The sequence below is a fragment of the Peromyscus eremicus genome, chromosome 23, assembly GCF_949786415.1.
Source record: "Peromyscus eremicus chromosome 23, PerEre_H2_v1, whole genome shotgun sequence".
Taxonomy (NCBI): Eukaryota; Metazoa; Chordata; class Mammalia; order Rodentia; family Cricetidae; genus Peromyscus; species Peromyscus eremicus.
This window is the reverse complement of record NC_081438.1, coordinates 19,945,477-19,969,352: the sequence shown is the minus strand read 5'-3', so window position 1 is coordinate 19,969,352 and position 23,876 is coordinate 19,945,477. Positions and strand designations below refer to the sequence as shown.

Here is a 23,876-nt window from a genome sequence, read left to right as displayed (position 1 = left end):
TCAAGCACTGGACCAACATGACATATCCACAGAAATTCAGTGAACCACCTCCAAGAAACACAGCAGTCAGCTTTTGTGAGAGGCTGAGGGGTACTTATTTTGGTTTTTGATACAAGGTGGTGTAGCCTAGATTGGCCATGAACTCTTAATATAGCCAAGGCTGACTCTGAACTATTTTTCTGTTTGTTTATACAGTGCCAGGGATCAAACTGACCTTGAACTCTTGATCCTTCTGTTTCTACCCCACCAGCTTTGATATGATTATTCTATTTAATAATGTACACCTAAAAAAACTGAATGTTTCCAGGAAAATTTAGACTATATGGGCCTGGATTAGCACCTAGAAAGTAGAGATAAAGAAAAGGAAAGTGTGCTAGCCACTGAAATCACCTGGGCCCACGTTACTGTGAGTGAAGATCCCAACTGGTTATATGTGTGTGTGTGTGTAAGTCAGAGATCAACCTTGAATTTAGTTCCTCTGAAATGCTACCCAACCTTGTTTTTTGAAGACAGTATCTCTCATTGGCCTGGAACTCCCCCCAGACTAGGCTGGCTGGCCCATGAGTCCAGGGATCTTCCTGTCTACACTTCCTCAGAGATGAGATTACAAGGATACGCCACTAAGCCAGGCTTTTAACACAGGTTCTCAGGATTAAACCCAAGGCCTCATGCTTGCACCAGGCCATCTCCTCAGCCCCTTCACTGCATCTAAGTGTAATTCACTGCCTTCTGGGTGAACTTGGGGACAGCTGATTCAGCAGTTCTATGACTTTAGTAACAGTCAATGGGTCAAATTTGATATATTTAATACCAGCTTAAATAAAGCATTGAAGTTTTGTATTTCACTCTGGTGAGATGGCGCAATGGTTAACAGCACATACTGTTCTGGCAGAGAACCTGAGTTTGATTCTCAGCAACTATATCAGATGGCTTACTACTAACTGCCTGTAACTCTAGGTCCAGGGGATCTGATGCCCTCTTCTGTCCTCCACAGGTACCTGTACTCACACGCACATGCACACAGAGACATACACATAATTAAAAACAAACTAAGTATTTTTTAAGTTATATATTTGCCCTAGTTTTATTCCAAAATTATTATACTACATTTTTGTAGTAAACATTTAGGAAAATATGTTGAGAAAGGAAGAAAGCCTTTCTCAGCTGCTCGAATGCCATGACACTGTTCAAGAATGGTGTCCTGAGGAATTCCTAATTTCACAAGGGTGCTGATAACCATGTAGAAGAGTCATCCATCCATGATATAATCATGGTATAAAAAGTTTCACAAGGATTAGAGAAGGGTCCCCACTGTAGGGCCTCTCTGAGGGAGACATCAAAAAGTAGCTTTAGACTATATAATCAATGCAATATTCTTTGGTTATAGCATATTAACTAGCAGGAGTACAAACCCCTTGCTTACAAGAGACCGGTGATTCTGAGCAAGAGCTAGCTAGCTCTGTCCCCCAGGAGACATTTAATAATGTCCAGAGACAAGTTTAATTTTTCTTTCTTTCTTTGAGACAAGACAGCCACAGCCCAGGCTTGCCTCAAACTCACTATGTGTATAAGGATGACCTGAACTCCTGATCCTCCTGCCTCTACCTCCTGAGTACCAGGATTGTAAGTATGTGTCACCCCAAGAATGGAGACCGTTATCCCACAAACACGGGGGGGGGGGGGGGGGCCGCTGCTGGCATCTACTGGGTACAGAAAGCAGGAATGCTACTCAACTATCCCACAATATACACAGCAACAGGATTCTCAGGCCACTAATGTCAGTTCTGAAAGGCTTACTTAACCTGTTGACTGTTACCTGTTGATAAAGGAGACCGGAGGCTACAAGGCACCCTCTTGCTTGAAGTTCCCTGTCAACCCCTATAAGCCTCATTCACTCATTCCAACTTCCATCCAAAACCAAGTCTCTGTGTCACAGAACTCAGTGATGACACGTCTGAATGAGCTGAGTGTGGTGGTACATACCCATAAGTCCCAACACTGGGAGGTTGAGGTAGGAGGATCAGAAGTTTGAGGCCAGCCTGGGTTACATAGCAACAGCCTGTCTCAAAAACAAAACAAACCAAACAAAAACCCCTAAAACAAACAAACAAACAAACAAACACCCAAGGGGCAAAAACAAAACAGAAAAGCAACAAGCCCCGAGACAGGTGGGGCAGTTTGTTGGATGATTAAGGGGGAGGAAGCTGGAAGCACGGTTCAAAGTCAACCATACTATCCAGCAACTCTGTATGTGACGTGCTCATGTGTGTGTGGTACACATGCGTACACAGGTACACAGGCACATATGTGGGCATGTGGAGGCCAGAGGTCAGCCTTGGGTGTCATTTCTCAGGAGCCATCTGTCTAGATTTACAGTTTAGACAGGGTCTCTCACTGGTTAGGTGAGGCAAAGCTTGCTAGTCATGGACCAGGCACCTGCCTGCCACTGCCTCCCAGCGGTGCCACTCCAAGTGCGTGTCACCACGCTGAGCTTTTGACATGGTGCTGGACACTGAATTCAGATCCTCACACCAGTGTGGAAAGCACTTACAAACTGAGCCACCTTCCCAGGGTCCCAGAACAACACCTTATGGGACCTAGAAGTTGGTGTCACAACTTGATACGATGTACCTGAAAGGACCTCAGAGTTAGGGCAGTTAGTGCGAACGTAATGTTAAAGGTGAAAGCCCAAAGTTTTTAATTCTTTTTAGTGGGACAAAACAAAATGGTGCTAAAGGCAAACATTCAATATATTTCATTTTCATCTAAAAAACAACAAACAGCATGTGAAATGCCATGCACGCGGACACCATCCCTCCCCCAGCCCTATTTTTTTTACATATTTACAATTTTACATATTTACTTATTAACATATCTTCTATCTTTACAATTACAAAATTACTACTTCACACTGGGAGAGTGTGGGAATATTGGATTCATTTCAACATAGACTTTGTAGTATCTGTTTTATCCTTTTAAAGGCATATTTGCCCCAAACCAACAACAGTGTCTCCCACAGAGGAAGCCCATGGGAAAATCAAGGAGGACATAAAAGATTGAAACAGAATTCACACAAACCTACTTCACCAACTCAAATAAATAGTGCATTATTATTTACTAGCTTCCCCTGCTAACAAAAAAGGAAAAAAAAAGAAAATAAACAAAACAATCCCTAAAACTGTACCTTAAAAATACTTTGATGACTTAAGCAGTTACTTCGTATTCCAGACCTGAACAGTGGAACGCAGCAGCTCCCTGAACTCAGCCCCAAGTAAATATGGCCATGAGCAAGACATCACCCTGCGTACACCTGCGGCTGCAGTGGGGGCGGGAGCTTGTCGTTCTCCACGTTTTCAGAGTCAATGGCTGCTAAGGGTTGGTTTGGGGGCTTAATCTCAAGGGGGTATTTCTCAACAATGTCTTGAACTTCCTTGGCAATTCCGTCTGTCCAGTCTATTAAGTCCTTTTCAAGTTTCTTGGCTTCATTCATGATCCTTTCCTGCCGTTCGTTCAACTGAGACAGGAGATCCAAGTTCTTATACATTTGCTTCACACCTAAGCAGGCTTCAGGGGACCAACTCTCAGACTCCTGCTTCCTCGGGGAAGTCTGGCCGGACATGTATCGGTCAAAATCCTCCTGACTTAAATTCAACGACTGAGCATCTAATTTCTCAATGAAAGCCACAGCACAGCACTACAGAAGAAAGAGAACAGTGTGGTAGTCAAGGCAGTTCAGCAGATTTTAAAATCTTTTCCCACCCCAACTATTGGGGTTTGAACCCAGGGCCTCATGCAGGCTAGGTAAGTACCCTGCCACAGCTCTTTCTTGTATCTTTGAGACAGCTGGTAGCCCGGGCTAGCCCTAAACTTACTATATGGCCATGAATGATCTTGAGTTCCTGATCTCCTGGATCCTCATGATTACAGACAGGCATGGGCTACCAGGCCCGGGTTGTTCTCTTTTTAAGGCAGGGTCTCACTATGTAACTAAAGCTTATATCTATCCACCTCATCTTCTCAGCTGCTGGCATGTGCTAGCATGCCCAGTTTTCTGGACACTTGATTTTCCCTCTGTTCAGGAATTTCTTTGGTCCAGTGGCTTCACAGTTCCACAGCTTAACAGATTCTGTCCTCTGCTCCCTATTCTGTCCTCTCTCTTGTCTCTCCCAGCTCTGTCTCCTTAGTCCCAGCTGTCCCCCACCTACAAGCATTCACAGGTCTGTGCTGCCTGCCTTCAACTCACCCTGAGCTCGGGTTATTACATGTGAAACGTTTATTCAAATCCAAACAGCTTCCAGGTCTAGTGAGCCTCCCTTCCCCTCTCCCCTGTTCATGTCAGTGGCAGTGCTGAACCTCCCCGGAAGTCAGCAGCACCAGAAGCAGGTGACGACTCCTTGCATGCAGCAGATCACATGGGGCTGCAGTGATGCAGATGCCAAACAGGAGCCAGGCAGCATGCTCTCCTCAGATCTCAACTCCTCAGGAGAGGATCTGCTCTGAGTAACGGTGCACTTCTGGACAAGTGCAGGGCGAGAGAACGTGTGTAGACTGGTCACCTCCCCTCTGACAGACAAGCATCCCCAGGAGCTCTAAGCTGTCACAGGTCCGGGTCACATCCCTCAGGCAAATCCCCTCCTGGGTCTTCTCCCTGCCTTCAGGAGTCAAATCTTACCAGGTTAGTGAAGTAGTAGCCATCTTCGCCTGTCATAAGCCGGCTGGGGTTGCAGAAGCGAGTGATGTACTGGATGTTGGACTGCAGGCGAGGGGGGTTGCCCTTCAGGACGATGTAGATGAGGGTGGGCAAGAAGTCGTCGGCAGAGGCTGGCTCATTCTTGGTGATCTTGATGGCGTTGAAGATGTGTTTGCTGCACCTGGTGATGCAGGCTAGCTTGTCCCGAGGCACACGCTTTGAGTCCATCTCAATGATGTCTGAAGCAGAGGGACAGTGCCACCGAGAGGCAGTTACCACACAAGAAGCAACTGGCCAGGCAAGGTGGTGCACACCTGCCACCCGAGCACAAGATGCTTCAGCAGAGCTATACAGTGAGACCATTTTTTATCTTTTTTTGGTTTTTCGAGACAGGGTTTCTCTATGTAGTGTTGTGCCTTTCCTGGAACTCACTCTGTAGTCCAGGCTGGCCTCGAACTCACAGAGATCCGCCTGGCTCTGCCTCCCGAGTGCTGGGATTAAAGGCGTGAGCCACCACTGCCCGGCCCGTTTTTTTATCTTAAAGGGGGAGGACAGCACTGGGATTCAGAGGTGCCTCACTGCCCAGCCCTCCAGCAGTTAACTTAGTAGAGGAGGAGCTTAGATCCCAGAGCCGTAAAGACAAATTCCTATGCACAGAACACACAGAATGAACCAGGCACCCCACCCTTAGACCTCCATCTCAAACTGGGTTGGTGAATGTCAGAGGGGCTGCTGATTGTCCAAGATCATGCACGGAGCAGAAGGCCCAGTGGGAATGACACAAGTGTGCCCAAGAAGCCCATGGGAAAGCACCCCTGAGCTCCATGGGGAAGCAGAACAAGGCTCTAAAAAAGTGTTCCGCTGTTTCTTTTTGTTTGTTTTTTTGTTTTTACTTTTGTAACGGGGGCTTATATTTCCATCCCAGGCTGGCCCGGAGTTCTCTATGTAGCAAGGATAACCTCGACATGATCCTTTTACCACTACCTCCCACATGCTGGGATGATGGGTGTGCACCTCCACACCCAGTTAATGCAGTACTGGACAGAACACCGGGCTTCGTCAACTGAGCCCCATCCCCAGCCTGTCCTAACATACTGAGCCCCATCCCCAGCCTCTTCTGGGTACCTTTAAACTCAGTCTAGAATGTCTTTGTTGTGCACACTGCTTTTCAGGGTTATGGCTACTAACAAGCTCTTTCTTAGACACAAAAGCCAGAAGAGTCGACTTGAGTGGAGAAGAGTAGCAGCCATTTGTCACGTCTAGCTGTATTTGACTTCAGTTTAGCTCCATGACCAAATAATGAGACTTGGGCCAGCAGGATGGGTTGGCATGTGAAAGTACTTGCTGCCACTCCTGACACCTGAGTTTGATCCCTGTGGCACACAGTGTGGAAGGAGAACTGACTCCCACAAGTTGTCCTTTGTCCTCACACTCAAGATGTAGTATGTTGCCCCCAAAAAACAAACAAACAAATAAATAGATGTATGCTACTTTAAAAATATATATCAAAATCATGGGGCTGAAGAGATGGCTCAGCAGTTAAGAGCACTGGCTGCTCTTCCAGAAGACCCAGGTTCAATTCCCAGCACCCACATGGCAGCTCACAACTGTCTATAACTCCAGTCACACAGACATCCATGCAGGCAAAACACCAATGCACAGAAAGTAAAAATAAATCAATCATTTTTTTAAATATCAAAAGCAGTTCCAGTAAAAAAGAAAACTCGGTCACAAAACAAGAAGGGGAAAGGAGGTTTCCTGCTGTAGTGTGTAGTACCCCAGCACTCAGGTGGCAGAGACAGGCAGATCTCTGAGTCTGAAGCCAGCCTGGTCTATCATAGCAAGTTCTGGGCTAGCCAGGGTTACATAATGAGATCCTGTCTTAAATGAATGAACAAAAGTAAGAAAGAGGGAGAGAAGGGAGGATGGAAGGGAGGACAGATTTTAAGGGCTTTTCTATGGGTTAATACTGCAGCACTGTGTTAACCTATGGAGAACATCCAGACGTACAGCTCTCAGCCCCACTGACCTGTGATCGCTTTCACCACCATATCAGACACTTCCGGGATTTCCTCATTGACAGGGACACAGAGCATCTGAGGTGTCACCCAGTGCAGAGCCCTGCAGAGAGAGGGGTAGTCAGGAAGAGACCCAAGAACAGAAGGTGTATTCTAACCTTGTTGTTTTCTTCAAAGGAAAATGGGTACCGCTGACGTATTAAGCAATCCCAAGTTCAAACATAATTTTTTTTTTTTTTTTTCCTCGAGACAGGGTTTCTCTCTGTAGCTTTGGAGCCTGTTCTGGAACTCACTCTGTAGACCAGGCTGGCCTCGAACTCACAGAGATCCACTTGTCCCTGCCTCCTGAGTGCTGGGATTAAAGGCATGTACCACCACTGCCCAACAAGCACACGACTCTTGACCGTGTAAGAAGCTTAGCTGACATGACAAAGTAAGACCCTAAAATGCCATGCTGCTTCTGTACCACACAGAGATCAGAGGGCAGTCTCGTGGCTCAAAGGAGATTCTGCCATGAAAGCTGAGGATCTGCTGCTTACTGTCCTCACAGTCCACAGCTGGTCCTGCAGCGTTACACCCTATCTTTATGTCCAAGACACGTGAGAGCCCCTGAAGAGGATGGCATATGTTTCCACAACCTGAGTCCCTTCCTGGCTCACCTGCCTTTACACTGGCCTCTGCTGCTGAGTTCTCGATCAGCACGGTTAATGCTCTCAACTACCCCTCATCTAACATCCATCGAACTTCTAGTCCCTGGCCTTGGACTCTATTTTGCATCTGCCCTGTGTCAACTCCCTGTTTTTGGTATGGCATTTCCACATACTTATCCAATTCCTGGCCATTTTATCTGAGACCTCATTTGAGGTTCCTTGGCCAAGGACACGGGGGCCTCCAGACACTTCATATGTCTGAGCCTTGGAACTGTTCACATACTAGGTGCTGTGATAGTTAACCTTCCTGGTTAACTTGACTCCACTTAGAATCCTCTAGAGGACACCTCTGGACTCTCCAGTGAAGGCTTTTATAGAAGATAAACTAGGGAGAAAAGATCTACCCTCAATTTCAGCCATCCATGGGCTGCAGACTCAAACTGAAGAAAGGAGCATGGTGGGAATGCCTGTAATTCCTTGAACTTGGGAGGTAGAAGCAAGAAGATCAGGAGACCAAGGCTAGCCTCAGCTACATGAGACTCTGTGTCAAAAAAAAAAAAAAAAAAAAAAGGAAAGGGGGCTGAAGAGACAGCTTAGAGGTTAAAAGCACTGTCTATTCTTGCAGAGGACCTGGGTTAGGTTCCCAGCATCCACATGAAGACTCTCAACCATCTGTAACTCCAGATCCAGGGATCCAATGCTTCTTCTGACCTCCATGGGTTTCATGGTACAAATAACATATGCTCAGGCACATACATGTATACATAAAGTAAGTTTTTAAAGGAGGAAGAGAGAAGAGGCGTCTGACCCATAGAGTCATAAGGAGCATCAGCTGTCTGTTCCTGTCACAGGCCTGCCTTCCCCACCATGATGGACTATACCCTTCTAAACCACAAGCCAAATACTTCCTTCTCTTCAGCTGTTTCTGTCAGGTGTTACCAAACAACGGACAAGTAACTACTCCAAGTGGTGTGTTAAAAGTGTTCCACTGCTGCTGCACTGCAGAGTCTGGGGTCACTCCATGGTTCCCTAAGAATGGGTCAGTAATCATCATCACCAGTTCAGACTGGCAAAGATGTGCCTGCAGGGCTGCCTGGAGACTGCAACCCAACAGGGTAGGAAGGAGGACAGATGATATGCATTGCCTTGAGATAGACAGTCACAGTTCCCCTCCTGATGAGAAAACAAGGAAACAAGAAAACAAGTCCTCGTGGTCCTTGAAAATGTTAGAGATCTAGAACAATCTCAAATATCCAACCCAGGTTCCATCTCCAGCCAATTGAGTCAGACGGAAAAGCAGGTCCCCAAGAGCCTGGCTGAGAAGCTCCTTGCTGCACTGTTCAAGGTTGGAAGCCCACATGCTATCATTCCCTTCTAGATGGCAGATAAGACAGGCAGGGCAATCACCTGATCCTCTTTTGAATGGCAAGATCTTTCTTCTCATCATCAGTAGTCTCAGGGCAGAACACAAATTTATAGAGACGGGTCATGATGTGCTTCTCAATCTGATCCATTATCTTCTCCACTTTCTCTGGAGGCACTGGAATACACAAATGGGTATAACAGCTCAGGAGAAGGTTTCCAAATCAAGATTATGCTCTTAATAGTATTTTCTACACAGAAAAAAAAATTAATTCACAGCTGGGCGGTGTTGCACACGCCTTTAATTCCAGCAATCAGGAGGCAGAGGCAGGTGAATCTCTGTGAGTTTGAGGCCAGCCTGGTCTATAGAACGAGTTCCAGGACAGCCAGGACTGTTTTACAGAGAAACCCTGTCTCAAAAAAACAAAAACAACAAAAATTCCCCTTTAAAAATTGACAACTTTTTGGGCTGAGGATGTGGCCCAATTGGTGGAGTGCTTGACCAGCATGCATGAATCCTGGGTTCCACTCCCAGAACTGTATACACCGGGCATGGTGGTACATGCCTGTCTTCTGAGCACATGGGAGGTAGAGGCAGGGGGATCAAGAACACAAGGTCATCCTTGGCTACAATCTAGTTAGAGGCCAGCCTGAACTATGTGAGACTCTGTCTCAAAACAACAACAAAATTACAACTTAAAAAAAAAGATTTATTTATTATGTATACAGTGTTCTGCCTGCATGCTGAAAGAGGGCGTCAGATCTCATTACAGATGGTTATGAGCCACCATGTGGTTGCTGGGGATTGAACTCAGGACCTCTGCAAGAACAGCCATTGCTCTTAACCTCTGAGCCATCTCTCCAGCCCCAAAATTACAACTTTTTAAACTGTGTCTTACAGAATTCCCACCTATTTGTTAAGCTGTTTCACTGGGACCTAACAGGTATATGCCCTCCCAAGTGGGAAGACTTTCTGTGGTCCCTCTCTATTGCTACACTAGTTAAACACTTGGAATTCCTTAGGCTGCCAAGTGCTGGCAAATCTCCGTTCTTCTGCGTTTTCCCATAAAGCCACCATGTTCTCTCTGAAGCACACATGGATATCACGCATATGCGAAACGCATCCTAAAGTATAGTGTCAATGGAAGGTCAGTCCCAGACAATCTCTACAAACGCAAAGGTCTAAGTTGGTGAATCTCAATTTCTTTCTGTCTCAACTCCTTTAGGATTATGTCTTCATGAACAATGACTCACCAAAATGGCAATTCTAAGGTGGAAAATTCATACAGAGAACTTCCTGAGCACTTTTGGTCTTCCTCACTTTACCCATAATAAAGGTATTACATTACTCAAAATAATACCAACTGTCCTGGTCATACATAGGGAAGAAGACATTTAAAGGTGTTGGGAGGTATGAGGTGGCTGTCAATGTCTGGATGTGCACCAGCCAGGCTAATCAGAGGAGCAGAGGACAGCTAATTTAAGCTATAACCAGCTGCCCCTAACAGCTGGCTAATAACACATTACCTTTCCCACGAGTCTGCATTCTTTCGGCCACATTCTGATAAAAGTCCTGAGTACATTCTGACTGTTCCTCAATGCTCAAATCCTGGAATCAACAGACAAAAGACTGGTGAGCAGCTGAAAAGTCTGAGAACACTATTAACCAGTTTCTAAAACACACTCCTTGCACAAAGCCAATCCTAGAAGCACTTATAAATTACACATATTCTGCAAGAAAAAAATCTACTATTCATGATTTTTACATTTCACTGTATATACATATAATTTGTGCATATTCCATTTATTTCATTTCCATCACCCTCATTATTATTATTATTGCTGTTGTTAATTTTTTCATGACAGGGTCTTGCTGTGTAGGCCAGACTTCTATCTAGAATTTGATAGTTGTAACATGTGGGGATTTTATTCCTTTTGAGTTGATTTTTTAAAATGTTTATTTATTTTATGAGTATGTGTGTGCGCTTGAGTGTATGTGTGTTCACAGAGGTCAGAAGAGGGTGTTGGATGGATCTCCTTGAACTGCAGCCACTGTTAGTATCTCGAACTAGAGATACTTGTGAGCCACCATGTGGGTGCTGGGAATCGAACCCAGGACCTCTGGGAGAGCAGCCATTGCTCCAGCCATTTTGTTTTTTTAAACTGATACTGGAGATTGGTCCTAGGGTATCATGAATGCTGAGCAAGTGCTTTCCAACCTAACTACATCCTCACCTCATTTTAAGTTTTGTGCATGCATAAAGAGTCCACATTTACTTTTTTAAAAATTTATTTTATTTTGGGATGCTGAAGAGAGGACTATGCTGCTCTTGAAGAGGTAAGAGCCCATGCTGCTCTTGTAGAGGACTCAAGTTTGGTTCCCAATATTCATGGCAGGCAGTTTATCACTGCCTCCCTGTAATTCCAGCTCCAAGTGATTCAATGCCCTCCTCCAGACTCTGTGGGCAACACACTCATGTGCACATACCCACATATTTACATAATTAAAAAAAATATATATTTTTTGGTTTTCGAGACAGGGTTTTCCTGTAGCTTTGCAGCCTGTCCTGGAACTCACTCTGTAGCCCAGGCTGGCCTCAAACTCACACAGATCCACCTGTCTCTGCATCCTGAATGCTGGGATTAAAGGCGTGTGCCACCACCGCCTGGCAATAAAATCTTTTTAAGCAAAAGAATTTTTAAGAGTGTGTGTGTGTGTGTATGTGTGTGTGTGTGTGTGTGTGTGTAGTGCCAGCAGAGGCCAGAGAGGATGTTTGACCTGTTGGACTCCATGGAGCTGGAGTTACAGATGACGTTCCTAACCCTGACACAAGTGTTAGGAACTGAACTCAGGTCCTCTTAACTCTCTTAACCTCTGAGCCATCTCCCCAGCCCCACTGGGGTCTCACTTCTAATCAAGTATTTTTTCTCCCTTTAAAAAACTTTCAATTGCTCTCTAGTAACTACATCTTTATGGACACAGTGATACTTCTATCCAAGGTGCAATGAATAGAGACCAAGGCACCTAGCAAACGATCCTAGACTTGTCAGTGTGCTGTAGCAGGAATATCTCAATTCCTTTCCACTCGTTATTTAGAGATACACCATTAAGTGTCAACAACCATAGTTTTCCTACAGTGCTGAAGAACATCAGAGAGGCTGGAGAAGGGAACTCAGAGGTTAAGAGCATCTGCTGCTCTTCCAGAGGACCAGAATTAAGTTCTAGCACCCCATAAGGTGACTCACAACAGCCTGTAGCTACAGCTCCTGAGTTCCCACACCCTCTGCTAAGCTCTTTGGGCACCTGCATGCATGCACACATACTGACATGTGGAAACACGCACACACACATGCACACACGATTTAACCTGAGTGCATCTTTGTACCTGCCCTCCTGTCCTCACTCCTTGAGGCACTGTTCTGCACTCTACTTCTACAACGCTGACTTTTTCAGCTTCTGCGGATAAGTGAGAACATACTTCTAATTTTAAAACTAAGTCTGTGCTACTTCTTCCCAACTTCAAGAATTAAAGCTTGTTTTGATGAGTCTTTCTTTAAACAGATCCTTCAGGGTTCTATCAGTGACCATACAGGGTAAACTACCATTTGGGTTAGAACATTGACGTGGGTCTGGCAATGTGGCTCTGTGGGTAGAGTGCTCAACTAGAAGGCAAAAGGTCCTGGGACTGATTCCCAGCACAGTGCAGACCAGTGGTGAACACGTGTGATTCAGCACTTGGAGGTAGAGGCAGAAGAATCAGAAGCTCAAGGCCAGTGTAGCTAAATGAGACCTTGTCTCAAAAATAAATATGTTAAGAGTGAAGTGTTCAGTAAAACCTTTTTAGGGTACAGGAAGGCTCTTATCTTTCCATTTATTCTGGCAAGGTGCAAGAGAATGAAGATGCAACCACATTTTAAACTACAATCTCTTCATTTAAACACAGAAAAAGTCCTTTTCCATAAGCATTAACACAAGGCAAACTGTAAGTTAACACAAACTCATCAGTAGCAATTGTTTTGTTTTGTTTTTTTTTGAACCAGCATCTCTCTACATAGCCTAGGCTGTCCTTGAACTCCTTATGTACACCAAGCTGGTCTCCAACTCAAGAGATCCACCTGCCTCTGCCTTCCAAGTGCTGGGATTGAAGGCATGCTCCACCATGCCTGGCTGTGGCAAATTTTAACAGAAAGACTGTCCAGGGAAGAAAACCAATGAAATGGCCTATGTTATGCTTGACCACTTCCTTAGTAGGGAAAGTGAGGTTACACAGTAGCTGCTCATATAGAAACTGGGTTTTGTTTTTAAAGGTTTATTTTTATGTGTCTTTGCCTACAAATATGTATGTGCACTACATGCATGCTTGGTGCCCTTGGAAGCCAGAAGAAGGTGTCAGATCCACTGACGGTGGTGAGCAGCCAAGCCCTGAGTGCTGAGAACTGAACCTGGGTCATCTACAAGAGCAGTAAGTGTTCCTAGGCACCGAGCCAGCTCTCCAGCCCCATGGAAATTGTGTTTTTAAAACCTGAATTAAGGGTCTAGAGAGACAGACGGCTCAGTGGTCAAGAGCACTGGCTGCTCTTACAGAGGACCTGGGTTCAGTTCCCATCACCCACATCTGCAATTCTAGTTCCAGGGGATCCAGCGCCCTTTTCTGACCTCCATCGACACAGGGCAATCAAGTGGTGCATAGTCTTACATGCAACCACAGCACTCATGCACATAAAATAAAAACTTTAAATTAAGAAAAAATAATAAAACGCAAATTGAGCAAGGAGGTGAAAGCAGGACAAACACAAGTTCAAGATTGTCTCTGCCTGGAGAGCAAGTGGAAGGCTACAAGAGACCCTGCCTCGAAGAGCAGAGACAAAAACAAGCAAGCAGAGGAGAAACCTCAATCAAGAAAAAGAGTTCAACTTAAAAAGAAACTTTGGGTTTTACTGCACTATCCAACAGACTAAAGGCGATGTACCCTGGAGGTGGTGAGGTTGTAGAGGATTAACCCTTTCAAAAAAGGGCAGGCTGTTATTCAGAAGAGGCAGAAAATGAGGACCTATTTTTAACATTTTGTTTTGTTTTTGGTTTTTCGAGACAGGGTTTCTCTGTGTAGCCTTGGCTGTCATGGAACTCGTTCTATAGGCCAGGCTGGCTTCGAACTCACAGAGATCCACCTGCTCCTGCCTCCCAAGCTGTTCTATACCTCACAGTACAGCCCAGGCCATCCTCTAACTCACTCCATCTGTCTTGTAAGTGCTGAGATTAGAGTCACATGACACCATACCCAGTTGATTTTTGGTTCTGAGACAGGCTCTCACTGTTTTGTCCAAACCGGTCTCCAATTTGTGGGCTCAAGTAACAGTGCTGAACGTGTAGGCTTACATCAACACACTCAACATGTTTCCACATAAACAGACTTGAAGAAAACAATTCTTTTTGTTTTGTTGTTTTTTTTTGAGACGGAGTTTCTCTGTGTAGCTTTGGAGCCTGTCCTGGATCTCACTCTATAGCCCAGGCTGGCCTCGAACTTACAGAGATCTGCCTGCCTCTGCCTCCTGAGTGCTGGGATTAAAGGCGTGCACCACCACTGCCCGGCGCTTTTTTCTTTCTTTTTCAGATGAGGTCTCACTAGGTAGCTCTGGCTAGCTTCGAACTCATTATGTAGACCAGGCTGGCCTATAACTCAAGAGATACAATCCACCTGCCTCTGCCTCTTGAGTGCAGAGATTAAAGGTAATAGGCCACAACGTCCAACTTTCCACCATGCTTTAAAATTACTCTTGAAGGACTGAAGAGATGACTCAGCAGTTAAGAGCAGTTGTTGCTCTTCCAGAAGACCCAGGTTTGATTCCCAGCACCCACATGGTAGCTGACAATTGTCTCCAACCCCAGTTCCAGAGGATCCAATGCCCTCTTCTGACCTCAGTGGGCCCTGAATAAACTAGGTACACAGATATACATGCAGGCAAAATAGCCATATACATAAAGTAATAAAAATATGATAAAAGAAAGCTATAGATACTGCACTATATAGGTGACCATATACACCCTTGAACTCATTATTCTACCTAACTGAAGCTTGAGTCTTACAGTAAGATTATTTACTCAATATTTTATTTTTAATTATGTATACAAATGCATGTGTGGAGGGTATGTGCATGAGAACAGAGCTAGCAGAGGCCAGAAGAGGGAATAGGTCCTCTGGAGCTAGAGTTACCAGAAGTTGTGAATACCCCAACAAGGGTGTTGTGACTGAACTTTCGGGTCCTCGGAAAGAACAGGACCAGCTTACTCTTGATCAATGAGTTATCTCAAGATAGTCCTTTATAATAAGATTGTTTTATTCAAGTAATTTTATACAAACAGGAAGGACAAAGAAGCCAGGCAGTGGTGGTGCAGGCAGGTGGATCTCTGAGTTCAAGGCCAGCCTGGTGTACAGAGTGAGTTCCAGGACAGCTCAGAAAGACCAAGCATTGTAAGTTCTAGCTGCTTCTTTGTAACTCTCCTCCACTGACTTCCCTTTTGCTTTTCCCCCTTTATTTAGGTACTGGAGGCTGGACTCAGAACTTTGTCCACTGAGCCACACACAAGGCCTCTTCTCTTTCTCTTTTCTCTCTCTCTCTCTCTCTCTCTCTCTCTCTCTCTCTCTCTCTCTCTCTCTCTCTTTGTGGGGGTGGGTTGGTTTTTTGCTTTGGGTTTTTTTGTTTGTTTTTTTTTTTGGTTTTTCAAGACAGGGTTTCTCTGTGTAGCCCCGACTGTCCGGGAACTCACTATGCAGATCAGTGTAGCCCCAAACTCAGAGATCTGCCAGAGTCTACCTTCTGTGAGCTGGGATTAAAGGCAGGCACCACCATGCCTGGCAGGTCTCCTTCAACTTCTTTCACAGTACTGGGATTGTGTGCCGGGCAAGCTCTCTACCACTGAGCCATATTCCTAGACTATCTCCTTTGTTTTCTTCATTTTAAAACATTTTTGTGGTTGGCTTTTGGAGACAGAGTTTTAGTCTGTGGCTCAGGCTGACTTGAAACTCACTATGTAGTTCAGGCTGGCTTTAAGCTTGGTGATCCTCTGCCCTAGATCTCCCAAGTGTTGAAGATTACAGAAGTGATTCATGCAAGAATGCTGTGTTAATTATGGACCTGCTTTTCTCATTGCAATGGAAACATACCATTCTAAAGACTATGGAGAGGTTCAATAATATGTATTAAATCAGGTAGCTAATCACCTGAGTCAGATGTGGTGGGACATAGTTATAATCTCAGTATTTAGGGGATTACAAGTTCAAGGCCAGTGTGAACTACATAGCAAGATCCTGCCTCAAATGAAAGAGAACCTAGTAGGTAATAATACAGTTAAATAGAAAAAGGGGGGGGTGCTAGAAAGATGGCTCTGAAGTTAAAAGTACTTGCTGCTCTGGCAGAGGATTTGAGTTCTCTTCCCAACACCCACATGGCAGCTCACAACTGCCTATAACTCATGCACCAGGAGATTCGACGCCCTCTTCTGGCCTTGTGCAAATATCCACATAAAGAAAAATGACTCTTAAAGGAGAAAAAAGGAGTGATTCTCAGAAGAGCCCACACATATTCATACTCTAGGGTATGTCTTTCTTCTGGAGTGCCCCTCAACCTTTGAGCTTAAAATGTGTTTCAAAATATCTTTAATAAACTAACGCTGCTTTTAAAAATGAAGGTAAAATAAAAAAGCTTCAGAAAAATATTAGCAAAAAAATTTTGTTGCATGGTAAAGCGTTACAATACAATCTTGTAGTGGGTCTAAAATATGTAGTTGCTGAAATTTTAGTCAAAAGGAATAGTATTTAGGAATTTTTTTTAAAGCCTAAATGCAGACTAAGTATTTTGGGACCCAGATCAAATGTCTGGGAAAGATATTTAATGCAATTCTGAAAACAATTGTCTACTCTTGGCCCACATACAGAACAGGTTGTTCAACCCTGTCACAAACTAGTTCTGGAGAAAACAGAAATGATGCAGAATCAGACATAAGCAAAAGTGGGTCATTGTTCTACACCAGCAATGTGGGGAAAGAATCTGTGCAATGCAATGGGAACACAGATCAGCATATATCAAGGTCAGCAGGCTGTTTCTACAGATAAGGGTTAGTTTCGTACTGACTAGACCCATGGAGCAGTGTCAAGAAAGTTTCAATGGAGTGAAGGTTTGTAAGCACATCTGAAGAACTCAATACAGAATGCACCTTAATCTACAGTATATTTCAAAATCTCCAGGAACTGTCCCCTACATTGTACTTAATAAGTCTATCTGATTAGTGTCTTAAAGCTAGAGTATGTGAGTTCAGGCATGAATAACAAGTGTTATAATAACTTGGAGACAAAGGCCAGTAGGGATTCCTTCAACTACCCAGTGAGGTGGCTCAGTGGATAAAGGCACTTGCTGCCAAGCCTGGAGGCCTCAGTTTGATCCCTGGGACTTCCATGGTGGAAGGAGAGAACTGTTGCCCTCTGACCTCCATACATGCACGCTTATACACAAGCATATACACAAACACACAAACAACTACCATTTATACATAAAAAAATGTATCAGGTATGTGGTCCATCATGCTAGACCCAAAGACACACAGGACACATGGGTTAAGACTGAGACACTTTAAAAAGACCACAAAACAGTTGGTGCTAGTGTAAAGTACAAAGTTAGTTGCACAGTAATTTTTTTTTTTGCTGCTGTTTTTTTGTGTGTGTGTGTTTTTTTTTGTTTTTTGTTTTGTTTTTTCGAGACAGTTTTGGTGCCTGCCCTGGATCTCACTCTGTAGACCAGGCTGGCCTCGAATTCACAGAGATTCATCCACCTGCCTCTGCCTCTCGAATGCTGGGATTAAAGGTGTGCGCCACCTCCGCCCAGCATGCACAGTAGTTTTTAAAACAGGAGGAATGTGAGGCTTATCGGTGTCTCCAGTATCAACTAGTGATGCCCTGAACACACAGCATGGTGGCATCTATAAGAGCTGCTTACTTTTTTTTCTATGTATTTACTCATTTGAGACAGGGTCTCACTGTGCAGCCCTGGCTGGCCTGGTCTACACACTAGCCTTAAACTCACAGAAATCTGCTTGCCTCTTCCTTCAGAGTGCTGTTCTTAAAGGCATGCATCACCATGCCAGGCTTGCCTCTTTATTTTCACAGATTCACTAAAAAGTTATTAAATGATTAGAGAAAAAGGGTTCATTTTGCTTCTCTTAAGAAAAACAAACCCAAATCGAACAGTGTTTCTGTAAATACAACATAAACACAGTATATATTCTGTACATACTGCAGCGTAAATGCAAATTTAGTAAAAGTGTCCTTTTGGCCATTCTAGCGCAAGAACAAAAAACCTCAAGCTTTACTTTTTACACATTAAAGAAGCCTGTTGTTGCGCGTACACACACACACACACACACACACACACACACACACACACACCACACACACACACACCCCAGTGGTAGTTTGCTTGAACTCTAAATGTCATTGTTTCTTCACAGATACTTAAAGGAAAAGAGACAGTTACTTGCTAACACAGGGTCATGACATCCCCAAAGAGCAAGAAAGTTTCCCCTTTAGAAAACTGGACCTTAGAACACTTGGAAAGGTCGACACAAACCCACCACTTATTAGGCTAGGGATGCCTGAGCAGGAGGGGCACAGTTAAGCAGCTCTGCTTCCTGCTTACTTTCCCTGTAAGCTCTCTTCACCTCACCAAAGACTTTTAGACCTAGTTGAGTTTAATGCTGTAGAAGGTGCAAAGACTTCATCTTTATTTACAAAATAAATTCTTTCACAAGTAGTCTTATGAATTACGAAAACTGAAATTACAGATAAGAAATTCTGGACTAAAGACACAGGTGTGAATGAGCATGGTGGCACACAACACCTATATATAAATGACCGCAGCATTCCCGAGGCTGAGGAAGGGGCAATCATGAGTTCAAGGTCAGTCTCAGCCATATTGCAAGTCTGAAGTAGACCTGGACTACACATTGAGACCACACATCAAAAACCCACCAAACAGCTGGGCGGTGGTGGCGCACGCCTTTAATCCCAGCACTCGGGAGGCAGAGCCAGGCGGATCTCTGTGAGTTCCAGGAAAGGCGCAAAGCTACACAGAGAAACCTTGTCTCGAAAAAAAAAAAAAAAAACAAACAACAACAACAAAAAAAAACCACCAAACAAACCCCCTACCAGGCATGGTGGTATGCTCCTGTAATCTCAGTACTGTGAAGGCTGCGGCAGGAGGTGGGGAGCTAAAGACTATATAGTGAGATGCACGTGGAAGCCATAGCTCTAGCCTACCACTGGTGAAAACCCTAGCAAGGGACCAGACAGTTCACTTATTTTCTTTGGTTTTCAACGTCCTTCATCTACAAAACCAAAGGACTGAAATTGTAGCTGCCAAGCTGCCAATTGTAGCCTTCAGAGTCTACAGTGTATCTTTTTGTTCTCTAAATGAACACGAAGAAGAACATTAAAAACCTAAATACATGCCAGGCATGGTGGTGCACTCCTTTAATCCTAGGAGGCAGAGGCAGGCAGATTTCTGTGAGTTCGAGGCAGCTGGGCTATACTGTGAGACCCTGTCTCAACCGGGGAATAAAAGGGGAAAGGGAAAGCTCCAAACACAAAAAGTAAAACAAGTAATAACCAAGTCTACTTCATGCTACCAGCCTAGGAGTTGAGCTAAATGTCTATGGAGCAGGCTACTCCATTACAAGGTAACTCTCTAACTTCAGAAGTTCCAGACATGATCAGAGCACAGTGGAAAAGTACTAGCCTGGGAGTCAGGTGTTAGCTGAGCTAAAAAGGCTTGTCTTAGGTAAATATCACCTTGTTCTTCTCAGGTGTACAATGACAAGATTACAGTTATCTCTAACCCTCCCTAAAACCACAGCTCTTGTTTCCAAGTGGTTACTCTCAGCCTACCCTTTTGTAATGCATTGCTTCCAAAAACATCTTCGTCTGTTTATAGATTTCTTGGCCTGTCTTGTGGAAGGTCTTGAGAAAGTCTATGAACTCTTTAGTCACTCGATCCGTCTCAATGCTGGTTTGCCGGTTTATGGAGGGACTGGGAGCTTTGGCTTCCTGAATTTCTGCTGAGAAAATTAAACACAGTAAGTTTTGTTACCCAGAAGACTGATGTATGGAATTACTCTATGTAGCTAACAAGACTACTGAAATTATATGTAATCAAAGTTAAATTGATATCACTTTATAGTTAAACATTTGGCTGAGTGTCCTTAAAGTAAGGAAAATGTGAGGGTATAAGTAGATAAAACTACATGATCTAAAACATATTTAGCTGGACTGGAAACGTGGCAGTTGGTAGAGTGCTTGCCTACCATGTACAAATCCCTGGGTTCCAGTCCCAGCAATGTATAAACTAGGCATGGTGGTGCACAACAATATCCCAGCACTATAATCCTTGGGAAGTGGAGGCAGGAAGATATAGGTCAGTTCAAGTCATCCTTGAGTGAGTTTGAAGTCAGTCTGGGCTACATGAGACCCTGTCTCAAAAAGCCTAGTGACCTGAATTCAATCTCCAAGACCCACAGAATGGAAACAGAGAATGACTCCTAATTGTTCTCTGTGCTCAACAACTGAATTAGGACACAACTATTCTTAAAAATACAAATACAAGGCTGGGAACGGTGGTGACAACCTTTAATCCCATCAGAGGCAGAGGCAGAGGCAGAGGCAGAGGCAGGCGGATCTCTAAGTTGAGGCCAGCCTGGTCTGCATAGTGATTTCCAGGCCAGCCAGAGCTACAAAGTGAGATCCAGAAAATAAATGAACAAACAGAAAAAGCAAATCAAGTAATAACAAAAACTCTCAAATTTGTGCAATGATCTTAACAACTGCGTTAAAGTGAGTTACAGTGTAAGAAGGCAGGATACTTTTATAAGATAAGAAGTGAAGGGGGCCTGTGCTCCCTCAAGTCAGAAGTTCAACAGAGATGACCCCTGAGTGCAATGGAAAAGTACTAGCTCACACCCTGCCCCCAACCAAATAACATGTAGAAAAATAAAAAATAAACAAACAACTAACCATGGGCCAGTAAGATGGCTCAAAAGGGAAAAGTGCTTGCCACACAGGCCTGGAGATGTGTTTTATCTCCAGAACCCACATAAAGTAGAAGGAAAAAAACTCCACACGTTGTAATGTTATCTCTACAGGTAAACAGACACACACCCAACTGATAAATTTTTAAATTTTTTTAAAATAGCAGAAAACAAAAGATACTAAACAGAAGCTGCTCATTAGCACTCTTTTAGCCAAAACACACAATCCTTTGAGCTATATCATTAATAACTAATACTGAAATGGTACCCTTTCTTGAACAACTTTCTTAATGATCACCTGAGTCTGTCAAAAAAGTCAGCAACCAAAGTAACCATCAAGGCAGCACAAAGGCATCAGGTAACACACAGCATTAGCAAACCTTCCAAATGACATTTCACCTGCCAAAAAGACAAAGGCCAATTTATTTTTCCACCATTCAGTGTGCAAGTCACACTGCTCACAGTAAAAATGCATCCAAGCTGGATGTAATGGCACATGTCTGTAATTCTAGCACTCAAAGGCTGAAGCAGAAGGATCAAGTTCTGGGTCAACTTGGACTACACAGTGCATTTGATAGCAGGTTTATAGCAAGATTCTAACGCTGTCACACACACATTCTAAAACACACACAGGATCCTCCTGCCTCAGCTTCCTCAGTGCTAGAACTACAAGTGTGCACCACCATGCCCCACAAGAAAAAGAAATTGAAAGGCATTAAAATCGACCAACTTCACACTATTATTTTATTGATCTGTTTTTTGAGACAGAGTCTCACGATGTAGGCCTTGCTGGCCTGGACCTCAATAAGGAGGCTAGGCTGGTCTTGGACTCACAGAGATCCATCTGCCTCTACCTCTTAAATTCTGGGACTAAAGGCATGGGACACCATGCCTAGTACCACATTATTTAGCAGAAAACCTCTGACCTCTCCACACATGAGGACATACCCCACCCCTCACAAAACTAGATAAACAGACAGACAGAATTATTTATGTATTTTATGCATATGGGTCCTTTGTCTGCATAACAGAGGAGCATCAGCTTCCATTACAGGCAGTGGTGAGCCACCATGTGAATGCTGAGCCATCTCTCCAGCCCCATGACCAATAATCTTAATAGGGAAGATGGGCACTTCAAGCATGACAAATACACAAAGTAAAACCACAAGAAGATGCTACTCAAAAAGTTAACTTGCTGGGCAGTGGGCATACACCTTTAATTCCTGTATTTGGGAGGCAGAAGCAGGTGGATCTCTGTGAGTTTGAGGCCAGCCTGGTCTACAGAGCGAGATCCTGGATAGCCAGGGATACAAGCGAGAAATCTTGCCTCAAAAAAATAATAAATAAATAAATAAATAAATAAACAAACAAACAAACCAGAAAAAAAGTTAACTTAGTAATTTAGTAATAGTAAAAGTCATAAAAACTTGTGGTGGTTTGAATAAAAATGCCCCAGAGGCTCATATATTTGCATACTTAGTTCCCAGTTGCTGAACTGTTTGAGAAGGATTAAAAGTATTAGAAGGTGTGGTCTTGTTGGAGTGTGTCACTGGGGGTGGGCTTTGAGTTTCCAAAAGCCCATGCCAGGCCCAGTGGCCCTCTGCCTGCTATCTGTGGATCAGGACATAAAGTTCTCGGCTACTGCTCCAGCACCATGCCTGCCTGTACACTGCCATGCTCCCCATGAGGATAATGGACTAAGCCTCTGAACCTATAAGCAAGCCCTCAATTAAATATTTTCTTTTTTTAAAAGTTGCCGGGGTCATGGCGTCTCTTCACAGCAAAAGAAACCCTAACTAAGACAAAATCTGAAATTTGATCTTGACAAGAATATTACAGCCTCTTAGACTACGCAGGTGGAACGCAAGTGACAGAACTTTAAAGGGCGCAGTTTGGTAATAACTGCCAAAGTTAAACCCACATGTCCAGCTGGGCATGGAAGCTGCACAGTAACCCCAACACTCAGGAGGCTGAGGCAAGAGGCATGTGGATTCCAGGCCAGCCTGGGCTACAAAGTGAGACCCCATGTCACAACAACAACAAAAAGGCTGACCTGGGAACTAAGAATAGGAAAAAGATACAGTCAAATAATCAAAAAGAAATTACTCCCAACTACCAGCAAGGACATTCCACAGGAAAGTCAACTCTCCAAGACACAGTAATCCTAAATGCATATCTAACAAGGCAGCTTTAAAATGCAAAAAGGAAAACCAGAAATGTAAGGAATGAGAAACAAATTTACAACTGGAGAGTTTGATCCTCCACCGTGAGTGACTGACAAAGCAGGAAGTAGAGAAATCAGTAAGAACACAACACTGGGGCTGGCAGGATGGCCCAGCAGGTAAAGGACAAGCCTGACAGTGAGTCTGGAGCCCACACAGGAAAGGAGAAAACAACTCTCATATATTGTCCTCTGACCACCACATACTCACCAATGCCTACACACATATACACACTCATTGTGTGTGTGTGTGTAATAAAACACTTTCTTAAAAACCCACAATCTTTGTACAATACCATGGATACATATGACCAAACTAAAATTTACAGACTGCTCTAAACAGAAACAGAACATACATCCAGGTGCCAAGATAATGAAGGTAATGGCTTACAGTGAGTACTACCGTATATTAAGTGCTTCTATGAGACTGCTATGCAATCCTCACACACACCAGGTAGTATCCCTAGAATGAAGCTGAGGCTTGAAGGTGTTTAGAAACTTGAATGATCTTCAGTTGCTTCCATGGTTAAGGGCAGAACTGAACTAGAGTCGGAACGTCTGACTCCTGAGCCAGATGCCCCCCTATACTCCCTTACCCCAGAGGCAAAGAATGCCATGGGACTGAAAGCTTCAGGGTCAAAGGCAAGCAAGAAAGCCCAGTCATCTCCTTTACTATTTCGCTTTTGCACACTCCTCTCCAACAAATACTTCTGATTAAACAAAGCGGGGGAAAGTCCTCAGCTGAGCAACTGCTCATATCTATAATCTCAGCACTTTCAAGGCTGAAACAAGGATTGTTGGGAGTTCAAGGACATCCTGGATTACAAAGTGAGATGTTGTCTAAAAAACTCAGACTACCTCAAAT

At 44.0% G+C, this 23,876-nt stretch overlaps 1 protein-coding gene across 2 annotated transcripts in view; it reads right to left on the bottom strand.

Annotated features, from left to right (window-relative positions):
- Positions 1 to 2,674: 2,674 nt before the first annotated feature.
- The window catches only part of Rabgef1 (RAB guanine nucleotide exchange factor 1), a 50,147-nt gene continuing 28,945 nt past the window's right edge, over positions 2,675 to 23,876 (bottom strand). Inside the window, exons 4-9 of one of the 2 annotated variants that reach the window (XM_059248817.1) lie at positions 19,655 to 19,824; positions 10,248 to 10,329; positions 8,766 to 8,898; positions 6,720 to 6,811; positions 4,673 to 4,929; positions 2,675 to 3,694 (exon numbers count right to left, since the gene is read on the bottom strand). In XM_059248817.1, coding sequence (XP_059104800.1) covers positions 3,296 to 3,694; positions 4,673 to 4,929; positions 6,720 to 6,811; positions 8,766 to 8,898; positions 10,248 to 10,329; positions 19,655 to 19,824 — 1,133 coding nt within the window. In that variant the 3' untranslated portion in view covers positions 2,675 to 3,295. The remainder of the gene's footprint in view (positions 3,695 to 4,672; positions 4,930 to 6,719; positions 6,812 to 8,765; positions 8,899 to 10,247; positions 10,330 to 19,654; positions 19,825 to 23,876) is intronic. The other variant, XM_059248816.1, reaches the window with a different exon arrangement.